The sequence below is a fragment of the Juglans regia genome, chromosome 7 (genome assembly GCF_001411555.2).
Source record: "Juglans regia cultivar Chandler chromosome 7, Walnut 2.0, whole genome shotgun sequence".
NCBI lineage: Eukaryota > Viridiplantae > Streptophyta > Magnoliopsida > Fagales > Juglandaceae > Juglans > Juglans regia.
The window spans coordinates 40,595,073-40,616,062 of NC_049907.1; the positions used below are offsets into that span (position 1 = coordinate 40,595,073).

A 20,990-nucleotide genomic window follows, 5' to 3' on the forward strand; every position below is an offset into this window, starting at 1 on the left:
TTTAAAAAATATTTACGCAAGACTTATCATCGTAGCTCGAGTTTGCACATGATATTTTTCATGGTACTCGAAGTTATTGAGAGTAGTACCACGTCACATCGTATAAAATCTAAATTTATTTAATATAGTACCAATATGTTCGGTGTCCTCCATGTCGAATAGCAACTAGCAAAGAACATTTCTTAATTTAATAGCTAATAGCCAGATATATATATATATATATATATATATATATAAAAAGAAGAAAAAAAGCGGGCCATAGATTAGTAGCTTTGGATGAGCATATATCCGAAAGGAGCCAGTCCGAAGCCGTAGAAGAAAAAAATGCAAAGCAGAAGTGACTGCCAATGGCCAGGGAGTTATTCGTCAACCCCTCGTGTTGGCGCGTGAACTTCAACTACTACTTCCCTCGCCCTCGATTCTCTCCTCTTATTTCACCTCCTCGCCACGCACCCTCTTCAATCTCAAGGTGAATTCAATCTTCTCTCTCACGGTATTGTGTAAGGCTACTCTTCTTTCAATGATGCTAAGTTGAATGTTAGTTTTGCTGAACATATTCGCATACTGCCTTATATGAGTGTATCCGCGATATTTAATTTTCTGACCCCTGGGTCAAGGCTTTGTGTGTGTTTTTCTGGGTTCTCTTCTTATTTTGGTTTTCTGTTTGGATGAATCTTATTTGCGGTGAGGAGGAATATATGGTTTCATTGGTTTTTGTCACACACCGAAGTACAGAGACGAAAGGATGAAGTGCAAAGATGAAGAGAAGCTTCGGGAAAGGGATTTAGGGCTATGGAGTGCGATGTCGTTTTGGACGGAATTGGGTAATTGAAGAAGAGCGGCTTCCATCGATGGGCTTAGTCGATGAGTGCAGGCCGTGAGGCCTTATTCTATGTTACTTATGAGTCAGTCCAATGGGCCAGTCAGCCCATGCTACTTAGTTTAAGTCTTTATTTCTAATTCTGTTATTTTCCTTTATGCCGTTTGTTTGTTGTGTCTGTAGTGGGTATCTGGAAGAAGAATATTATTCTGTTAAGGGTTGACGTGCAGTAGTGGTCAGTCCTATATAGAGGACAGTGTACGCACTTTCCTTGTTATGCAAAACGTGAATGAATTTGTTATTCCCTTCTCTCTTTTTATCTTCCGGAGGTCCTCACCCTCGAAGTGAGTTATTTCTCTATTTCCCATCATCCACACACATCGCCATTTGCATGTAGCTCATGTTTTATAGTCTCAAATACAAAAGAAGAAATACAAATACAGGGGTGTTACAATCTTGGTATCAGAGATTGGATCCCGAGTGTCCAATCATGGCTGAAGAAACAAGGCTGAACCAACTCCAGGATGGCCTCACAGCTTTGAAGAAATCCACTGATTCACAAATGAAGACCTTAGAAACCGAAATGCTGGCCCTCAAGAAGCAATCAGATTCGGTGATGCAGCAGTTGACAGCTCTGACAGTAGAACTGCAAAAGAAAAACAGCAACTATGGTAGAGGGGAATCTTCGAACAACCAAGAGTATAGAGAGGAGCATGTGGATCAAAACAGAGATAATTATCCTAGACAGGTACGGATTGATTTTCCTTTTTTTCATGGTGAGGGTCCAAGTGGTTGGTTGTACAAGGTAAACCACTATTTCACTTATTACAATACCCTACCTCAACATAGACTAAGACTTGCATCCTTTCACATGGATGGTCAAGCTTTAGTTTGGTTTCAAGACCTTGAGGAGTCTGGTGAAATAAGGGAGTGGGAGGATTTCACTAAGGCCTTATTAACTAGATTCGGGCCATCATCTTATGATGATCCTATGGAAGCTTTGACAAGGCTCAAACAAATGGGCACTGTTGAAGAATATAAAGCCAGCTTTGAAGGGTTATCTAATAGATTGAGGGGTTTGTCGGAAGGGTATAAGTTAAGTTGTTTTCTCAGTGGTTTAAAAGATGAAATTAGACTACAAGTGCGTATGTTTAATCCCAAAGATTTGCTAAGTGCTTATAGTCTTGCAAAATTACAAGAAGAGAGTGTGTCTGTGTACAAAAAACAGTTTCGGTCTGGGGGTTATCATGAGTCAGGCATCCTGAAAAACAGTCCCAACAACCACCAATCCATCCAAAAACACAACCACAACCCAAACAGTAACCCCTCTAGCCAAAAAGCCATTGTTTCAGTGCAGAAAATTAAACCTTACCAAATGAAAGAAAGGAGGGATAAGGGTTTATGTTATTATTGTGATTCCAAGTGGAATCCGGGTCACAAATGCCAACGACCCAAATTATTTTTGATGGAAGAAGTGGAGGAGGAAGATGTTGTAATAGAGGAAGAGAAGATAGAGTTGGTAAATGAAGAGGTTTTGGATTTTGTGGATAATCCCAATCAACCTGAAATTTCTTTACATGCAATTATTGGGTCCATTAGTCCAAAAACTATGAGAATTAGAGGGAAGATAGGGAATCAGGAACTAGTAGTTTTAATAGACTCGGGGAGCACCCACAACTTTGTGGATCCCTCGGTTATTAAAAAGGGGAATATTCCTGTCAATCTAGTCGAAAAGGTGAAAGTTAGAGTGGCGAATGGGGAACAAGTTAGTAGTGAAGGGGGGTGTTCTGACCTGAGAGTGAAGTTACAAGGCAATGTTTTCCTTATTGATGCATTTGTCTTAGTGTTAGCAGGCTGTGATATGGTGTTAGGGGTTCAATGGTTGAGGGAGTTGGGAACCATTCTATGGAACTTTAAAGATTTATCCATGAAGTTTCAGCAAGAGGGTAGAGCAGTAGCATTACAGGGTTTGTGGGCTTCCAACTTAATTGAAGAGGGAAATTTGAATATGAATAATAAATTGGAAAAAAAGGGACTGTTACTACAGTTAGTAGAAGTGTCCAGTGAGAAGTCAGCAAGTGAGTTGCCCCCATTAGTGCAGAAACTATTAGGACACTATGAGGATGTGTTTGGAGACCCGAAAGGGTTACCCCCACAAAGAAGTCATGACCATTCCATCACCCTAAACCCAAACACCAACCCAATCTCAGTAAGACCATACCGTTACCCTTATTTCCAAAAGGATGAAATTGAAAAAATTGTGAGAGAACTATTAACTTCAGGAGTGATAAGACCAAGCCACAGCCCCTATTCATCTCCTGTTTTACTTGTAAGAAAAGCCGATGGGTCATGGAGAATGTGTGTGGACTATAGGGCTTTGAACAAAGTAACGGTGAAGGATAAATATCCCATTCCCGTGGTGGAGGAGTTATTAGATGAACTCAGTGGGTCTAGGATGTTTTCTAAACTGGATCTAAGGTCGGGGTATCACCAAATAAGAGTCAAACCAAATGATATTCACAAAACAGCCTTTCGGACCCATGAAGGGCATTATGAGTTTTTAGTGATGCCGTTTGGGCTAACCAATGCCCCTTCAACTTTCCAAAGTCTAATGAATGATATATTCAGACCATACCTTAGAAAGTTTATCCTAGTGTTTTTCGATGATATTTTGGTCTATAGCAAGACGGTGGAAGAGCATGTGCAGCACTTAAGGGTAACTTTGGAGCTTTTGAGAAAACATTGTTTGTTGGCTAAGCTTTCAAAATGCAGATTTGCTACTGAAGAAGTATCTTATTTGGGCCATTTAATTTCTGTTGAGGGTGTAAGGACAGATCCAGAAAAATTGGCAGCAATGAAGAGTTGGCCTTTTCCCACGACCCTCAAGTCACTTAGGGGTTTTTTGGGATTAACCGGGTATTATAGAAGATTCATTAAAGGTTACGGAAGCATTGCAGCCCCTTTAACCCAGTTACTTAAAAAGAATCAGTTTGTTTGGACCGAGGAAGCTAGAAAGGCCTTTGAGGAATTAAAAAGGGCAGTGACTCAACCCCCTGTTTTAGCCTTGCCAGATTTTACATTACCATTTGTAGTGGAGTGTGACGCGTCAGGAACTGCTGTAGGGGCTGTCCTTATGCAAAAACAAAAGCCTATAGCATTTTACAGTCAGTCTCTCAAATGAAGGAGTTTGTCGATGTCCACATATGAAAAAGAGCTCTATGCCTTGGTGATGGCAGTTCAGAAATGGAGGCCTTATTTACTAGGCCACCCCTTTGTGGTGAAAACAGATCATCAGAGTTTAAAGCATTTGTTAGAGCAGAAGATTGGGACTCCAATGCAGCATAAATGGATTACTAAGTTGTTAGGCTATGACCTGGTGGTGGAGTACAAGAAAGGACAAGACAACAAGGTGGCCGATGCCTTGTCTAGAAGGGCTGAGGTGGAAGAAAGTGCTGAAGGGGCAGTTTTAACAGTTATTTCTCTACCTACCTTTGAGTGGTGGGAAGACATAAAAAATACATATGCTCAAGACCCAAATATGCAAGAGTTATTAAATAAATTCCAGCAAGGGGAATTACAATCTGCCTATACTATGAGGGATGGAGTCTTGCTCTATAAACAGAGGGTAGTGGTTGCTGATGTTGATGAGCTGAAGAAAAGGTTATTACAGCTACTGCATGATAGCCCAGTTGGGGGCCATTCGGGTTATGATAAAACCCTTCATAGATTGAGAAGGGATTTCAAGTGGACAGGGATGAAGGCTGATGTAAAAAGATTTATTAGAGACTGTGACACTTGTCAGAAAGTTAAGGCAGACCAGTCTAAGCCAAGTGGCTTGCTGCAACCACTCCCCATTCCCTACCAGCCATGGACACAAATTTCCATGGACTTTATTGAAGGGTTGCCCTCTTCCCATGGATTTAGTTGCATTTGGGTTGTGGTGGACAGGTTAACTAAATATGGGCATTTTATACCAATGAGCCATCCCTTTTTTGCAAAAACTGTGGCCCAGCTATTTACTAAACACATTTTCAAGTTGCATGGAATGCCTAATTCCATAGTTTCTGATCGGGACAGCACCTTCACAGGGCAATTTTGGAGGGAGCTATTCAAGATCCAAGGGGTGCAACTTGCTTTTAGCACTGCCTATCATCCCCAATCAGATGGGCAGAGTGAGGCAGTGAACAAATGTGTTGAAAACTATCTGAGGTGTTTCTCGGGTGACAGACCCAAAGATTGGTCCACGTGGATTCCCTTAGCCGAATGGTGGTACAACACCACTCAGCACTCATCCACAAAGACTACACCATTTCAGGCTTTATACGGATATTCTCCCCCCAGGTTACTCAACTACACGCCAGGTACAGCTAAAGTTGAGGCAGTGGAGGAAACCTTGAAGACCAGAGAGGAAATGCTGGAGATCCTTAAGCACAACCTCAAGAAGGCTCAAGACCGCATGAAAAAATATGCGGATCTTAAGAGGAAAGATCAGAACTTTGAAGAAGGAGAGTGGGTTTATCTTCGTCTACAACCCTACCGACAGCTATCAGTGGTCAATCGAAAGCATTTGAAGCTTGCCCCTAGGTTTTATGGGCCATACAAGGTCATGCAAAGGGTCGGTTCAGTAGCATATAAATTGAAACTTCCACCAACAGCAACAATCCATCCAGTTTTTCACATATCCCAACTCAAGAAGAAATTAGGACAGAGAAACATACCTCTTGAAGAGCTGCCACCCACGGATGCCGTAGGAGTGTTGAAGCCCGAGCCGGAGAAGATAATAAGCAAGCGGTTTCGCAAGTCGAGGCATAACATACCCATCATCGAGCACTTGGTGCAGTGGCAGGGACAGAACGAGGATGATGCCACTTGGGAATCATACGAGTGGCTGAAGGGAGCTTATCCTCACCTTGTGGGCAAGGTGATTTGAGAAGGGGGCTCTTGTCACACACCGAAGTACAGAGACGAAAGGATGAAGTGCAAAGATGAAGAGAAGCTTCGGGAAAGGGATTTAGGGCTATGGAGTGCGATGTCGTTTTGGACGGAATTGGGTAATTGAAGAAGAGCGGCTTCCATCGATGGGCTTAGTCGATGAGTGCAGGCCGTGAGGCCTTATTCTATGTTACTTATGAGTCAGTCCAATGGGCCAGTCAGCCCATGCTACTTAGTTTAAGTCTTTATTTCTAATTCTGTTATTTTCCTTTATGCCGTTTGTTTGTTGTGTCTGTAGTGGGTATCTGGAAGAAGAATATTATTCTGTTAAGGGTTGACGTGCAGTAGTGGTCAGTCCTATATAGAGGACAGTGTACGCACTTTCCTTGTTATGCAAAACGTGAATGAATTTGTTATTCCCTTCTCTCTTTTTATCTTCCGGAGGTCCTCACCCTCGAAGTGAGTTATTTCTCTATTTCCCATCATCCACACACATCGCCATTTGCATGTAGCTCATGTTTTATAGTCTCAAATACAAAAGAAGAAATACAAATACAGGGGTGTTACAGTTTTCTTCCCCCAAAAAAGAATCTTATAGTTGTGTGCATAGTTAGAATCGGGCACTCGGTGGTCAGGACATGGATTAGAGAGATTTGGGTATTGTAGACTGCGGTTCTGCATCAGAGTCGTATGAAGTATTGAAGTTTGTGCGTGTGTGTGTGTGTGTGTGGCTATTATTCATATTCAGCAGCTGATTTTGGTTTGGATTTGAAGATTTTTGAGTGTAAATGCTTGCGTCAAACTTTATTTGCACTGATGTGAGCCTGGTTTTGAAATAACCTCTTAAGATCTTGGGAAGCTCAAAAGCATATAAAATTCAATGTACTGAAGGCCAAGATAATTAGTAATGGAAGCGAGATTGAAGCAGCCGGGAAAACAAAGAGTGACAGTTTGACAGGAAAAGACACAGAAAACGAAGAAATTATTCTTACATGATAAACTATTATTTTTTGCCTGTAATGTATCCAGCAAAATAAGAGATCACATCCAATTGAGATCATAAAGAGTTCAATCAAATTTCTGGCATTAAAAGCGATTGTCTTCTGTTATCCCCTTGCTCTCTGCATTCCGAATTACTTGGTGTATTACTTCTGCCACCTTAAGGTTAATAATCAAGACATTTGGTTCATTTTCAGATGCTGTCCAATGTTTCACTCCTTAAATTTGTTATTTTACTTCCGCACTTGTACTTGTTAACACCTTGAATCACTTTATTCCATTTCCCATCACCGTTTCCTATACTATTCGGTTTCCCTCATAGGAAACACATAATGCATTTGTAGTGGTGATGGGGAGAGGGTAGATATACAAGTATCGTGGTACCTTTGATTTAGTTAAGTGCTGCAGATTATATGTGCTCTGAGCTACCGTTTCACCTCTCCTTCGAACTACCTTGTTCAACTAATTTCTGTGGACATCTAGAACCCTACCTTGTTCTTATAGTTTCCCTCGAATTCTGTAATCTTGTTGTTGTTGTTCTCCCAGCCTGGGGTTTTTTCATCTTTCTTTCTTTCTTTCTTTCTTTTTTTTTTTTTTTTTTTCCACCCTTTTCCGCCTCGTTATTCTTGCTTGTATCCTATTTATTAATTTTCTTTTTCGTTCACCATTTAGTAGATTTTCAGCCTCTTTGGCCATGGATGATTCTAAAGCTGGCTCAATAAAGGAAATGCCCCTGGGATTAGATACAACAATGGAGGAAGAATATGCTTCACAGTCTAAGTTACTTCAAGAGTTCACTAGTATCTACAATATTGACAAGGCTTGGATTTTCAAGTCTGAGGATGGTATGACTACTCAGTTAATAGCTTTTTTTTCCCTCCAATTTCTACTCATTTTTCCCTAGCCAAAAAAGCCAACAGGAGTTACTGACAATAATTGTTGCCCTTAAAACTTTGCTGCAGGTACAGGTTCTCAGGCAATGTTTTTGCTCAGCCAAGCAAACATTTTGGCAAACACGAGGAGGAAATTTATTGTTTCCTCTTATATATCTAATGAAAGTAAAAGTTCTGTAAACTTTAGATGGACCCCATTTCCCATTGAGATGGCGGGAGTGTCTACAATTGTTCCATCACCATGTGGCTCAAAGCTTCTTGTAATTCGCAATCCTGAAAATGAGTCACCTTCTAAATTTGAAATTTGGGGTCCATCTCAATTGGAAAAGGAGTTCCATATTCCCCAATCAGTTCATGGCTCGGTATACGCTGATGGATGGTAACTAATAAGATGAATATAGTTTATCTGATGAATTTATTTAACTTTCAATTATAACCTGGCATACTATTGACTTTGTTTGTGTATGGTTTTAGTTATAGAAGTTGTCCATTTGTAAGTAATAATGCTGCTCAATGTGCTCATAGCTTGTAGCTGTAGTATTACCAGTTGTACTAGCAGTAATGCTTGTAATACTTATGTTCCAAAGATATTTGTAGTAAGGCTATACCATCCTCACCAACCTGGACTCTTAATTTTACAGGTTTGAGGGGGTTTCCTGGAATTTTGATGAAACTCTTATTGCTTATGTTGCTGAGGAACCATCTCCCTCCAAGCCCACATTTAATGACCTTGGATACAAGAAAGGTGGTTCCACTGAGAAGGATTGCAGTAGCTGGAAAGGTCAGGGAGAATGGGAGGAGGACTGGGGAGAAACCTATGCAGGAAAAAGGCAGCCTGCACTTTTTGTCATCAATATTAACAGGTAGAGTTTCATTGCTTTGTAACTTTTATAAGAGCTTTTATTTAGATGGAAGATCTTTAATTCTAAGTTAATTGTGTTGTACAGTGGAGAGGTACAGGCTGTTAAAGGAATTGAGAAGTCCTTGAGTGTTGGCCAAGTTGTGTGGGCTCCATCGACTAAAGGCGCGCATCAATATTTGGTTTTTGTTGGGTGGTCATATGATACAAGAAAGCTTGGTATAAAGTACTGCTATAATAGGCCCTGTGCATTATATGCAGTTAGGGCACCACTTTATGAATCAGAAACCAAGGGACTTGAACTCAAGTGGGTTGTTTTTGTAAAAAGACCCTTTTTTTTTCATTATTACATCTTTCTTCATGTAAATTATTTCATGTTGGTGATGGGGTGTTCTGTCATCAATATATAAATCACTCATTCAGTACGTGTAATGTTCCAGAGATAGCTCTACTGAAGACGTGCCCGTGTTTAATCTTACTCAACAGATAACCAGTGCCTTCTTTCCACGGTTCAGGTATGCTACTAATCTCAAATGGTTTTATGATTGTGATGTTGTTTGACAGGTCAAGAATGCATTTAACATTCTAATCTTTCTTTCTTAGTACTCTTAAGTTGATTGATTTTGGGCTCTTGTTTTGATTGTCAAGTGCTATTAACTTGCCTCATAATATGGCTCTGTTATGTATAGAGTACAATTTGCTTGTTTCTACTGACATATACAATAAACTGGAAAGCTCCGGAGTGTTTGAACTATGAAGCTATATTAGTTGTTGAATGCATCTACTAAACATACTCTGAACACTAGCTTTGGGACCTGATGATTATGAGTAAATTCTTTTTTCCAGCCCAGATGGAAAGTTTCTAGTGTTTTTAAGTGCAAGAAGTTCTGTGGATTCTGGGGCACATTCCGCGACAGATTCACTTCACAGAATTGATTGGCCAACTGATGTAAAGCTGTGGCCATCTGCCAAAATTGTTGATGTGGTGAGTGCCAGAATTCCTTGTTGGGCTTTTATATAAGAATTTACATCTGAATTTTATATTGCTATCATGCACCTTGAGTGCTAATGACAACATGCACTAGACTGAGGTAATCATATGATATTTTCGGATGAGCTGAATTGTTTGATGTGTCTATGTGTTAAACTTAATTTTGATTAGTTTTGAAGCTTCCCAATTTGAAATGTGCATGCAACCTTTCTGGTCCATACTTAACTGTGAGATTTATTTCATGAAGCTTTTGTAGAGTATTATATATATATATATATATATCAGTTTGAGCTACTGTGTTGGTTGGTTTTGATGGGGCTGTGCAGAGAGGTAGTTATTGAACAGAAGGTATTTGAGTTCAGAAAGGAGAATGAAAGGTGGTGGAGAATCACAGAGAGTGGTCGCCGTGTGGTGAAATACATTTCTTTGGATCATGAAGCTCTGGGGTGGTTGGGTTTAATGATAAAGGAATGTGCAGAGTCATTGGGTTCTTTAGAGTTCCTAAGAACTCGTAGAAAAGGAAATAATGTGTTAATGGTGACTGGTGAGGAGGGGATGCAATAACAATGGCAGTTTTATCTTCATCTTGGAGTTTGGGCATGAAAAGAGGAGAGGGCTGCTAATGGTGCCAGAAAGAAGGAAGGGGGAGGGGTGGAGGAATTTTGTAGTTACATCGAAGGAGCTCAGTCCCCCTCTCTCTATTTCGAGTGTGAGAAACAGAGTAGCTAAAGGAGGTGGTGTTTCAAAGAGTGATGGTGGTGCTCCGTTGTGGAGGGCAGCTGGTGCACTGTTGTATAGTGAGGTGCTCCAAGCACAGCAGGTACAACGAGCCGTGAGTGTTGTGGTGCCAGGAGTGAATAGTACAGAGATCGTGCAGCAACGAGGTGGAGATGGTTATGTACTGTTGGGGTCAATGGAGGAAAATATCTTAAGAGTGTTGGGTGACATGGAGAACAAAGTGGGGATATTATTAGATGAAATAGACTGGCTGAAACGCAGCGTTAAGGGCAAGGAGATGTTGAGTTTGGGCATGGGCTGTGTTGCGGGCTTTACTGAAGGGAGGGACTTAGGCCTTACTTCAGGCTAGAGGGTTATGGACATAGGAAGAGGGCAGGTGGAGCAGTCTGTCTCGACGGGCTTAGAGATGGGCCCTTTGGGCCAGGTTGTAGGCCCAAAGAAAGGCTGGAGGGCAAAGCCGTAGCCTGATATTTCGGCCCCAGGGGCCGAGTCGTCTTCCTTGTCCTCCGATGGCGACGATATGTGCCCCGCTGGTTGCTCCACAAGCACAGAAACTGCCGACGGCCTTGGGCGAGCACTCTGGTGAGCCGATATTCCGGCAGGAGGAGCTGGAGGATGGCGAAATGGAACCAGAGACTTTGAGGGTCGTTTCTCCGTTGTCGTCAGGGGGGTTGTTGATGGGGAGTGCATAGACTCAATCGTGCGTGGCGTTTGAAGGCCCAGATGCTGCGTGTGTAGTCTTGCCAGCAGAGGAGGGGCTTTTGTGTGAGTACTTGTCGCCGATTCGTGGGCTGTGTTTGGAGAAGGCACAGTTTACGCAGTGTGCAGTGGATGGAGGCCCAGTGGTGAATCCTGTGCAGTCAGTGCTGTCGGAGCATGATCCCTCGATACTGAGGTCTCTGAGTGACTCTCAATCAATGGAGATGGTCTCCTTTGAGGAGAATAAGTCTGGGAAAGGGTTTGAAGGATTAAAATTTTTAGTTCCTGCTAGTGGGGAACCAGAATCAGTGTGTGGCTCGGAATTGAATATTTTTACTCCTGCCAGCACTGTTGAGGATGGGGCTATTCTAACTCCTTTGTGTACACGCCCCCCCAACTATGGGAGTAGTTCATCAAAGTGGGTTTTCAAGAAAGTAGAAGAGATTCAAGCTATTATTGAGATTTCGTTTGGAGGTTATGAAGAACAATTCAAGGCTCTTCTCGTAACACTCGAGGATAGCCATTCGAAGTCAGCCTCAAAGCGGGATAGAGAACTTAAAAAGTTAACTTGTTCCATTAATTATGATGTGAAAGAAGGGAGTAGCGGAAGGGATAGATCGAGAGGGAGGGGCAATATAGTTTTGTTATGAAATCTAAGATTTTATCTCGGAATGTTCGGGGGTTCAATGATCGCAATAAACGCCTTCGTATTAAATCAATTGCGGATGTGGAAGTGTGATGTGTGTTTACAAGAAACAAAGTTGCAATGCATTGATAGGAAAATTGTGAGAAGTTTATTGGGGGTGCTCGTATGTGGGTTGGACTTATTTGGTCTCTTTGGGAGCCTTAGGTGGAATGCTAATTATGTGGGATAAAAGAGTGGTTGAGTTGATTGAGGAGAGTATTGGAGAGTTCTCGATTGCAACTCGTTTTAAAAATGTGGTGGATGGATGGGAATGGGTATTTGCAGGTTCCTATGGTCCCAATGTGGATAGGAACAAGAGAAGTTTGTGGGAGGAGTTGGCGGGTATTTATTCATTATGGGATGTGCTGTAGTGCATGGGGGGTGATTTTAACACTATTCGCTTCCCTAGTGAGCGATCAGGGCATTGTCGACATACTATAGCTATGGATGAATTCAGTGAGTTCATCTTTGATCTGGACCTCATGGATATCCCTCTGGTAAGAGGTGAGTACACCTGGTCAAATGGGCGGGTTTGGTCGAGATTGGATAGATTCTTTGTATCTCTTTCGTGGGAAGATAAATATCCGGAAGTAAGTCAGAAACGACTAGCTCGAGTTAGTTCAGATCACTTTCCTATCCTTTTAGATTGTGGGGGTATTGACAGAGGGCGTCGGTATTTCAAGTTTGAAAACATGTGGCTTGCAGCAGATGGGTTTGTAGAGATGGTACGTGGGTGGTGGTCTTCATATCAGATTATCGGTACTCCAAGTTACATTCTGACAAGCAAGTTGAAGGTACTGAAACAAGACTTGAAGAAGTGGAATTTGGAGGTTTTTGGTCACACTGATAATCAGAAGAGTACATTGTTGGAGGAACTGCAAGACATAGAGGATAAAGAATTCTTGGGAGATAATTCGGAGGAGGTGTTATTGAGGAAGGGCATGGTTATGGCAAACTTGGAGAGGGTTCTGTTGTCAGATGAGACTTCATGGCGTAAAAAATCCAGGGCCCTTTGGTTGAAAGAAAGTGATAGGTGTACGAAGTTTTTTCACAAAGTGGCTAGTTCACATCGGCGTAACAATGCCATTGAGTCACTCCAATCAGGTTCTCAAGTGTTATCTTTTCATCCCGAGATAGAAAACCATATAGTACAGTACTATGAGACTCTTCTCACAGAATCAGATTCTTGGAGGCCGAAGCTTGATGCTTTGCATTTTGAGGCAATTGATGTGCAGAGTATCAGTGTTTTAGAGAGACTTTTTGTTGAAGAAGAGATTTATAAGGTCATATCTGGCCTAGCAAAGGACAAAGCGCCGGGGCCGGATGATTTTTCAATGGTTTTTTTCAAACTTGTTGGGACATTGTGAAATGTGATGTTATGCAGGTTTTCAGGGAATTTCACTCTTTCCAAAAGTTTGAAAAATCCCTTAATGCGACTTTTATTGCTCTTATTCCCAAGAAACACGGGGCTTTGGCGATTGAGGACTTTCGGTCTATAAGTTTGGTTAGTAGCATTTATAAGATTATCTCGAAGGTTCTAGCTAACCGACTTAACCCAGTGTTGGAACACATTATTTCCAAGTCCCAGAACGCATTATTTGAGGAAGACAAATTCTTGATTCAGTACTTATTGCAAATGAGTGCTTGGACTACAGATTACAGGAGAGAGGTTCAGGTGTTCTGTGCAAGCTTGACATAGAGAAGGCATATGATCATGTGAATTGAGATTTTCTCTTATACCTGTTTGGGAGATGTGGTTTTGGGATTAGGTGGATTGCATGGATACGCCACTGTATTTCTACATCTCGGTTCTCGGTTTTGGTTAACGGCACTCCTGCTGGTTATTTTGATAGTTCGTGGGGATTGCGACAGGGAGATCCTTTATCTCCTCTTCTATTTGTGATAGTTATGGAGGCTTTAAGTAGGATGGTGCAGGCTGTTGTTGGGGGAGGTTTCTTATCGGGTTTCCAAGTGGGCAATGGTTTTGGTGGCCCTACAATCATTTCACACCTTCTTTTTGCAGATGATACGCTAGTTTTTTGTGAAGCGGATAAGAGCCAAATTAAAACTTTACGAGCATTGTTACTTTGCTTTGAAGCAGTGTCGGGGTTAGATGTCAATTTGGGCAAGTCTGAGATGGTTCCTGTGGGTGCGGTCTCTAATATCCGAAGCTTGGCAAGCCTGCTAGATTGTAAGGTGTCCTCTCTCCCAATGAAATATCTGGGCCTTCCGCTGGGAGCATCATTCAAGAATAGAGCTATATGGGTGGGGTAGTAGAGAAGATAGAGAGAAGGTTGGCTAGCTGGAAACGAGTGTATTTATCAAAAGGGGGCCGCCTAACTCTTAAGTGTATTTATCAAAAGGGGGCCGCCTAACTCTTATCAAGAGTACTCTCACTAACATCTCCACCTATTTTTTATCTTTGTTTCCTATGCCTGTAGGGGTGGTGAACAGAGTGGAGAAACTCTTCAGGGCATTCTTATGGGGAGGCATGGGGGAGGAAAAGAAATTCTAATAAGATGGAAGACTGTATGTGCTTCAGTTGTGAATGAGGGATTAGGAGTGTGTAACTTTGAGAACTTTTAATAAAACTTTATTGGGGAAATGGCTTTGGAGATATTATTTGGAGGGGGGAGCATTGTGGAAAGATATTATTGATGCTAGATATGGTGTCACTTGGGGTGGCTAGTGCTCTAAGGAAGTGAGAGGGGGGTATGGTGTGGGCTTATGGAAGTATATAAGGAAGGGATGGCCATGTTTTGCAAGTCAAGTCCGTTTTGTAGTTGGTGAGGGCATTCGTATCAGATTTTGGCAGAATGTGTGGTGTGGAGATCACGCATTGGAAAGGGCTTTTCCGGCCTTATTCTGTATTGCAGTTAATAGGGAGGCATCAGTGGCGGATGTGCGTTTATTCTCTCATGGTGCGTACCAGTGGAATATTCTTTTTAATAGGGATTTCCATGACTAGGAATTACCTATTGTTACAGAATTTTTCAGCTTACTATATTCCACGGAGACTACTATGACACAGCGAGATAGCTTGAAGTGGCGGTCTAATAATCACAAGATGTGTACAGTTAAAGACGTATTATAGCATCTTGACAACACAATTTGATATTACTCCGTTTCCTTGGAAGAACATTTGGAAGTCTCGAGTGCCTTCTAAAGTAGCATTTTTTGTTTGGAGTGCTGCTCTTGGGAAGATATTGACTACGGACAACTTAAGAAAGAGAGGATGTGTGGTGTTGGAGTGGTGTTACATGTGCAAGAAGAATGGAGAGTCTGTGGACCATCTATTACTACACTGTGAGGTAACAAGGGTGTTGTGAGATGAGATTTTTCTTAGGGTTGATGTTGCTTGGGTTATGCCTATGAGGGTGATGGATTTGTTGGGTTGTTGGCCAAAGATGCAAGGCTGTCATCAAGTGGCAGCAGTGTGGAAGATGATCCCGTTGTGTATCATGTGGTGTATTTGGATGGAAATGAATGCACGTTGCTTTGACGATAAGGAACGCACAATATCCGCGTTGAAGAATTTTTTTCTCCACATTCTAATGTGTTGGTTTTCCACTATTGTATTACATGGGGATAATGTTCAGGATTTCTTGTCTTTAATTTACCACTCTTTACAAGGGCTATGCATATTTCATTCATATATATAATTTCTATCTTTTACTGATCAAAAAAAAAAAAAAGAGTATTATATATATCATACTTTCTTATAGTATTTGCAATAAATTACAGAGTAAAATGTCTAATTAGAATGCAATTGTTTTCTGTAAATTCCATGTCACTGCACTCATAACTATATATCTTTATCTATAAATCTTTGAAGATTCCTGTTGTGATGTGTGCTGAGGATGGTTGCTTGCCGGGACTTTACTGTTCGAGTTTCCTTAGCAATCCGTGGCTTTCGGATGGTTGCACTATGATTATACCTTCCATTTGGGGCAGCAGCCAAGTGATACTTTCTGTGAATGTGTTGAGGTAACTTTATGGGCTGGTTACAGGTGGTATTTTCAGGTTGGCAGATCTTTATAATGTTGTTTGCACAATCAATTCATATCTTCCTTCAAATTACAGTGGGGAGGTATTACGTATCAGCCCTGCTGACTCGAATTTTTCGTGGAATGTTCTTACATTGGATGGCGACAATATTGTTGCTGGTAACATCAAATACTGATCTTTATCAATGCCCAGTTGGAATAAAATTTTTTTACATTGGATTTTATTGTTTGAAGTGTCTAGCAGTCCAGTAGATGTTCCTCAAATCAAGTATGGCTATATTGTTGAGGAAGCTACTAAAGCTGCTGCATGGAGTTGGTTAGACGTATCAAGCGCCATTTTTAAATGCTCTGAGAAGGTTTCTTAAGTTTCCTTTTATTCCATGCAAATCATTTTTGCACATAGAGATTATCCCGAATGCTTGCATCTTTGTGAATGAACGTCTTCATGCTGCAGGTTATATCTTTGCTCTCTTCTCTTCAGTTCAGTGTAATGAAGATACCAGTCAAGGATGTTTCTGATAGCCTGACTAAAGGTAGTAAATGCCACTTTGATTTCTTTCTCAAACCTGATCATCCATATTTAATACATTGTTGGGTCATTGGACTATAATTCTTATAGGTCAATGGTAGAGAAGACAAGTATTTCTTTTAATAGTTTTCTTGACCAGTATTAATCCAAATGTTCAATAAAATTGGGGTTACATCCTCTCCTATATAAAAAATAAGAATCCAGATGAATGTGATTAAGAAGTAATTATGGGCGATACAACTTGCATATAAACTTTAGATTATTACCACACCATTTCCAGAAGCGAATGATAAACTCTTCAATTCTTATCGACCATATTTAAGCAAAATGATAATCTTTTATTGAAAGAATTCGAGATTGCATTCTTGATTCATATTTTTTTGTGTTTTAAATTTTCAGATTATTTTTTTTCATACGATATCACCATACTGAAACAACCACTATCTTTAGCTGGTTTTTTTGTCGTTATGTATATTGGGTTGAATGCCACAGACCCGCCTTTGAAAGGACCTTTGGGCGGTGCTGTCTTGCACTAAGTATCTCGCTCTTGAACAAGTGATAGTGCCACTCTTACTCTTCTTTATAACCAACTTTTTTTTTTTGTTGAAAACCCTTTGAAAGGGAAATATATTTTCTAGTTTCCTGGTCCTTTACTAGTAACAGTCCGATGTGTTACTCGTAATATTCTTGAGCTATAGAGATTTGGTTTTGATGGCCTGTATGTATTTAATTCATTTCAGGTGCTAGCAAGCCTTTTGAAGCTATCTTTGTATCTTCCCACTGTAAGGAAAGTGATGCATGTAATCCGTTAATTGTAGTCCTTCATGGAGGCCCACATTCTGTGTCGATATCAAGCTTTTCAAAGTCCTTGGCATTTCTTTCTTCGATTGGATACAACTTGTTGATCGTAAACTATAGGTATTTTGTTGCAGTCGAAGTAATAAGAGAGGTGGTACTTTTTTAACGTAATAATCAGAATCTTTGTCCTCAATACACATTGGGTTTAACTATCACATTCCGCACCGATCATCAAGAATCTGGTTGAGCTCAGTGGATCTCTCTATCTCTCTATCTCTATATCTCTCACACACACAAACATACATGCACACCTCCCAAAAAAGCTTTTTCTTCTCCATGATGAAGTCCTTCTGTGTTGAGGTGGTGTTGCTTGTAAAGCCACAGCGGCACTATATACCTAATTGACAGGAAGGGGAATCTGACTATTTATGAAGTTGGAAGAAAATAGGATTCAGAAATGAATATTTTAACCGTAATCTGGACCTATATTTTGACTCATTATTTTAAATTTAAAATGCCATGAGTTTCTTTTATACATTAAGAATGTCAATAAGATTCCTTGAATGGATAAAATCATGTCTTCCATTCACGTTTTGTCTATGTCAAAAGAACAATTCAATGTTTGGGTTCTCTCCCCTCTCATGCCACTTGTTCTTTCATTAATTTTTGTTGGGGTCCTTCAGGGTTTTAATTGTCACATCCTTGAAAAGAGCCTCTTTTAGGCTCTTTTAACTATCAGATTTGTGTAGTTTTGATTTTGTCTTCTAACATGATAATTTGTCTCAGAGGTTCACTGGGATTTGGTGAAGAAGCACTGCAATCTCTTCCGGGAAAAATTGGGTCTCAGGTACTTATTACCTATCTAGTTTTGTTATACCTGCTAAAATAGTTACATTTTTTTAAAATAATTTCTTGTTGAGCAGACTAGTTTGGGAATGTCATATAAGTCCTAATCTTTAAGATGTGTTATGGACAGGATGTCAGTGATGTACTGACAGCTATAGATCATGTCATTGACAAGAGGCTGGCCAGTCCATCAAAAATTGCAGTGCTTGGTGGTTCCCATGGTGGCTTTCTGACAACCCACTTGATTGGCCAGGTGCAGTAATTCCACAAATTGAAATTTTTGTTTAGTGGTTTTTGTTAAAATTTTGTTTATCTTTTGTGCCTTCCAATTTTTATTTGTTTTGAGTCTTGCAGTTCTCTTTCTTATTGTTTTTATATTTATCTACTTCCAAGTTGGTGGTTTCCAATAAAGAGATCTCTTCCATCGGGGTTTAGATATGAGAAACGTATGCCAGTCAAACTTAAAAAGTGGGCCTCTTGTTTGCATATGCGGCATGAAAATGCTTAGCAGACTAGATGTTATGATTTGTGACCTTATGTTTATATTTCTTTCTCAACTGAAGGACTCACTCAATACAGATCACATTTGTTTCTAATGCTGCAGGCACCGAATAAGTTTGTTGCTGCAGCTGTGAGGAATCCTGTTTGTAACTTAGCATTGATGGTTGGTACTACAGATATCCCAGATTGGTGCTACGTGGAGGTCTGTGGAAGCGAGGGGAAAGATAACTTTACGGAAGCCCCTCCAGCTGAACTTCTGACTCTTTTTTATAGCAAGTCTCCTATTTCACACCTCTCAAAGGTATGCTTAATGGAGGCTTATTACCTTATCAGAAGGTTATTTAGGGCATTTGATAAAAGCAAATAGAATGTAAAGGAAATTCTATTTAAAGACAATGCCATATAAAAACTCATGTAACATAGCTTTGTCCATCGTTAATGCCAGCTCTGCTAGGCGTGATAGGATTCATTCTGCAAGCTTTGCTTTGTTTTCACTATTGAATGCCATATTGTATGGGGTAAACATCTTGTAGGTATCAAGTCTACATTCTTCAATCAGGAAACATAAAACTTGCATCTAGTTTCCTTTTAGGGAGTATCCGTACTTTTCACAATTATGAGGGTGTTCATATTGGTAGCAATCTGGGTGGCACCACACCACTGAAAGCAGTCCAGATAAGACAAAACCTAGAAATTTGAAGCTCGATTCAGTTTATGGTTTGAGCCTCAGACCAAACTAAAGAGTCGAATTGTTCAGCCGTACACTTGTATTTAGGAGGTTTCTACTTGAAATAAACGTGGTGTCATTTACTTTAGCTTGATTGTATCTGCAGGTCAAAACACCAACAATTTTTCTTTTAGGTGCCCAGGATCTCCGTGTTCCAGTTTCTAATGGACTGCAAGTAAGATATCCTGTTCCTCTTTTAAATGATGAATGGCATTGTTGAAGTTTTTATTTCAGTTTTCTCTGTTGCGCAGATAGTCGCTCTAATAGGCTGGAATCAAAACAAAAACTGAGAATGATTGAATATATTTTAGAGTCTGTTCTTCTGTTCTTTTTTTGGTGGGGGGTTTGGAGTGTTTGACTATAGATTGTTACCTTATATGATTACATAAAGATATTGATGTTTGAAATGTGCAGTATGCCCGGGCACTCAGAGAGAAAGGTGTCGAGGTTAAAGTTATTGTGTTTCCCAATGATGTTCATGCAATTGAAAGGTGAACATTACTCCTACATTCTAGTCAATACAACGTATCTCAAAGCTATGTTGCACAATATCTTGCAGTCTGATGAATTCTCTTCCCCCTTTTTTTTGGGGGGGCTTGAATTGCAGGCCACAATCCGACTTCGAAAGCTTTCTTAATATCGGGGTTTGGTTCAGCAAGTACTGTAAATAAGCAGGTGTTGCCTGGCTGTGTTGTGCCTATGGGTTTGGGCTTTATGTCCAAATGTATTGAATGTCGCAGTGACTTTGAAAGGGTGTCGAATCAAACTTATAATAAAAGTATAAAACCCTTCACCTTCTTCTTAGAGGTGAACTTATAAGTTTATTATAATAAACTTTAATAAAACTTATGTCATTGCTTGCTTCTTCTAGAACTCTATTGGTTGCTATTTTTAGAGGTTTATATATATATATATATATATATATATATCCCAAGACTTTGTGGCATTTCAAACTGAATAATTTTCCAACATTCGTTATTCCATCAAAAACATTAAACTCAGCTCTGAGTCTCTCACTGCTCGTCTTGTACAAAATAAAACCAATCTAGTCTGTTCATGTACTATAAACTAATCATGGTGCGAAAAATTATATGAAAAATGTTTAATTATATTTAAGAAAAATTTACAAAAAGAATTTACTTTTTTACGTGCTAGATATTGATTTGCTAAAAATTATAAAATTTAAAAAAAAAATTGATAAAATAAATTTTGTACATAAAATTAGAAATACATATATTACTGCTCAAATTATATTTGTAAGTTAACATGGAATATATATCCTCTTCTACACTGTTGTGCATGCTTTTAAATAATGCAGATTAGTTTCTTCGTGTAAGTCTATCGAGAAAGTAAAAAGTATTTTTTTATTTTTTATTTCTTTTAAGTTTTATTTCATTTAATTTTTTAATCATTATAAACATTTATTAAAAAAATAAAAAATTTATAACATCATTAAAAAACACTTTCTTAATCACTAAATAAAAAAAAAAAAAAGATTTCGAAACACATCCTCGGGACACTTCTTCGAGATATTTAGCATTTCTGAAACCTTATATATTTTGTTTAGGGATATATTAACAATAGAATAAACAAATCACGTTTTAACCGTTAGCGTCGCGTGTATATCACAAACTCAGATACAAAAAACTAAGAATAAATAAATATCAAACATAAAATCTTCTGATATTTGAAGAAATTGGAATTTATGAGTTTTCTAATTCAAATTGGAAGAAATATATTTTCATTTATTAATGCGTGAAAAATTTACCTTCACTCAAAACAAGTTACTACGGCGACAATTTCTAGCCCTTATACCTCTACAACTTGTCGTTACAGTTCTCTTCCTGACAAATTCCTTGGTTACAGGTCTTTATTCGCAGATGAAATGATGTTAATTGAGATAAAAATTAAAAATTAAATAAAATATTATTAAAATATATTTTTTAATATTATTTATATTTTAAAA

General features: G+C 39.5%; 1 protein-coding gene across 2 annotated transcripts; it reads left to right on the forward strand.

Annotated features, from left to right (window-relative positions):
* Positions 1–264: 264 nt before the first annotated feature.
* LOC108989467 (acylamino-acid-releasing enzyme) lies at positions 265–19,894 on the forward strand. Of its 2 annotated transcripts, none has more exons than XM_018963080.2 (18): positions 265–469; positions 7,424–7,596; positions 7,714–8,023; positions 8,286–8,507; positions 8,592–8,810; positions 8,944–9,018; positions 9,350–9,488; positions 15,452–15,603; positions 15,700–15,782; positions 15,858–15,979; positions 16,078–16,156; positions 16,893–17,070; positions 17,737–17,797; positions 17,927–18,049; positions 18,401–18,598; positions 19,131–19,199; positions 19,439–19,515; positions 19,632–19,894. In XM_018963080.2, the coding sequence occupies exons 1-18, from the start codon at positions 348–350 to the stop codon at positions 19,693–19,695; spliced, it is 2,466 nt and encodes an 821-aa protein (XP_018818625.1). In that variant the 5' UTR covers positions 265–347; the 3' UTR covers positions 19,696–19,894. The 2 variants fall into 2 exon arrangements, with proteins under 2 accessions (XP_018818625.1, XP_018818626.1); XM_018963081.2 differs by having other exon boundaries at positions 266–469; positions 7,427–7,596.
* The last annotated feature ends 1,096 nt before the right edge of the window (positions 19,895–20,990 follow it).

Excerpts from the sequence above, each read along its gene's own strand:
- LOC108989467 (XM_018963080.2), top strand. The coding sequence starts at position 348 with ATGGCCAGGGAGTTATTCGTCAACCCCTCGTGTTGGCGCGTGAACTTC. Across the intron at positions 19,200-19,438 it reads CAGTTTCTAATGGACTGCAA|TATGCCCGGGCACTCAGAGA; the intron begins GTAAGATATCCT and ends TGAAATGTGCAG. Across the intron at positions 19,516-19,631 it reads GATGTTCATGCAATTGAAAG|GCCACAATCCGACTTCGAAA; the intron begins GTGAACATTACT and ends CTTGAATTGCAG.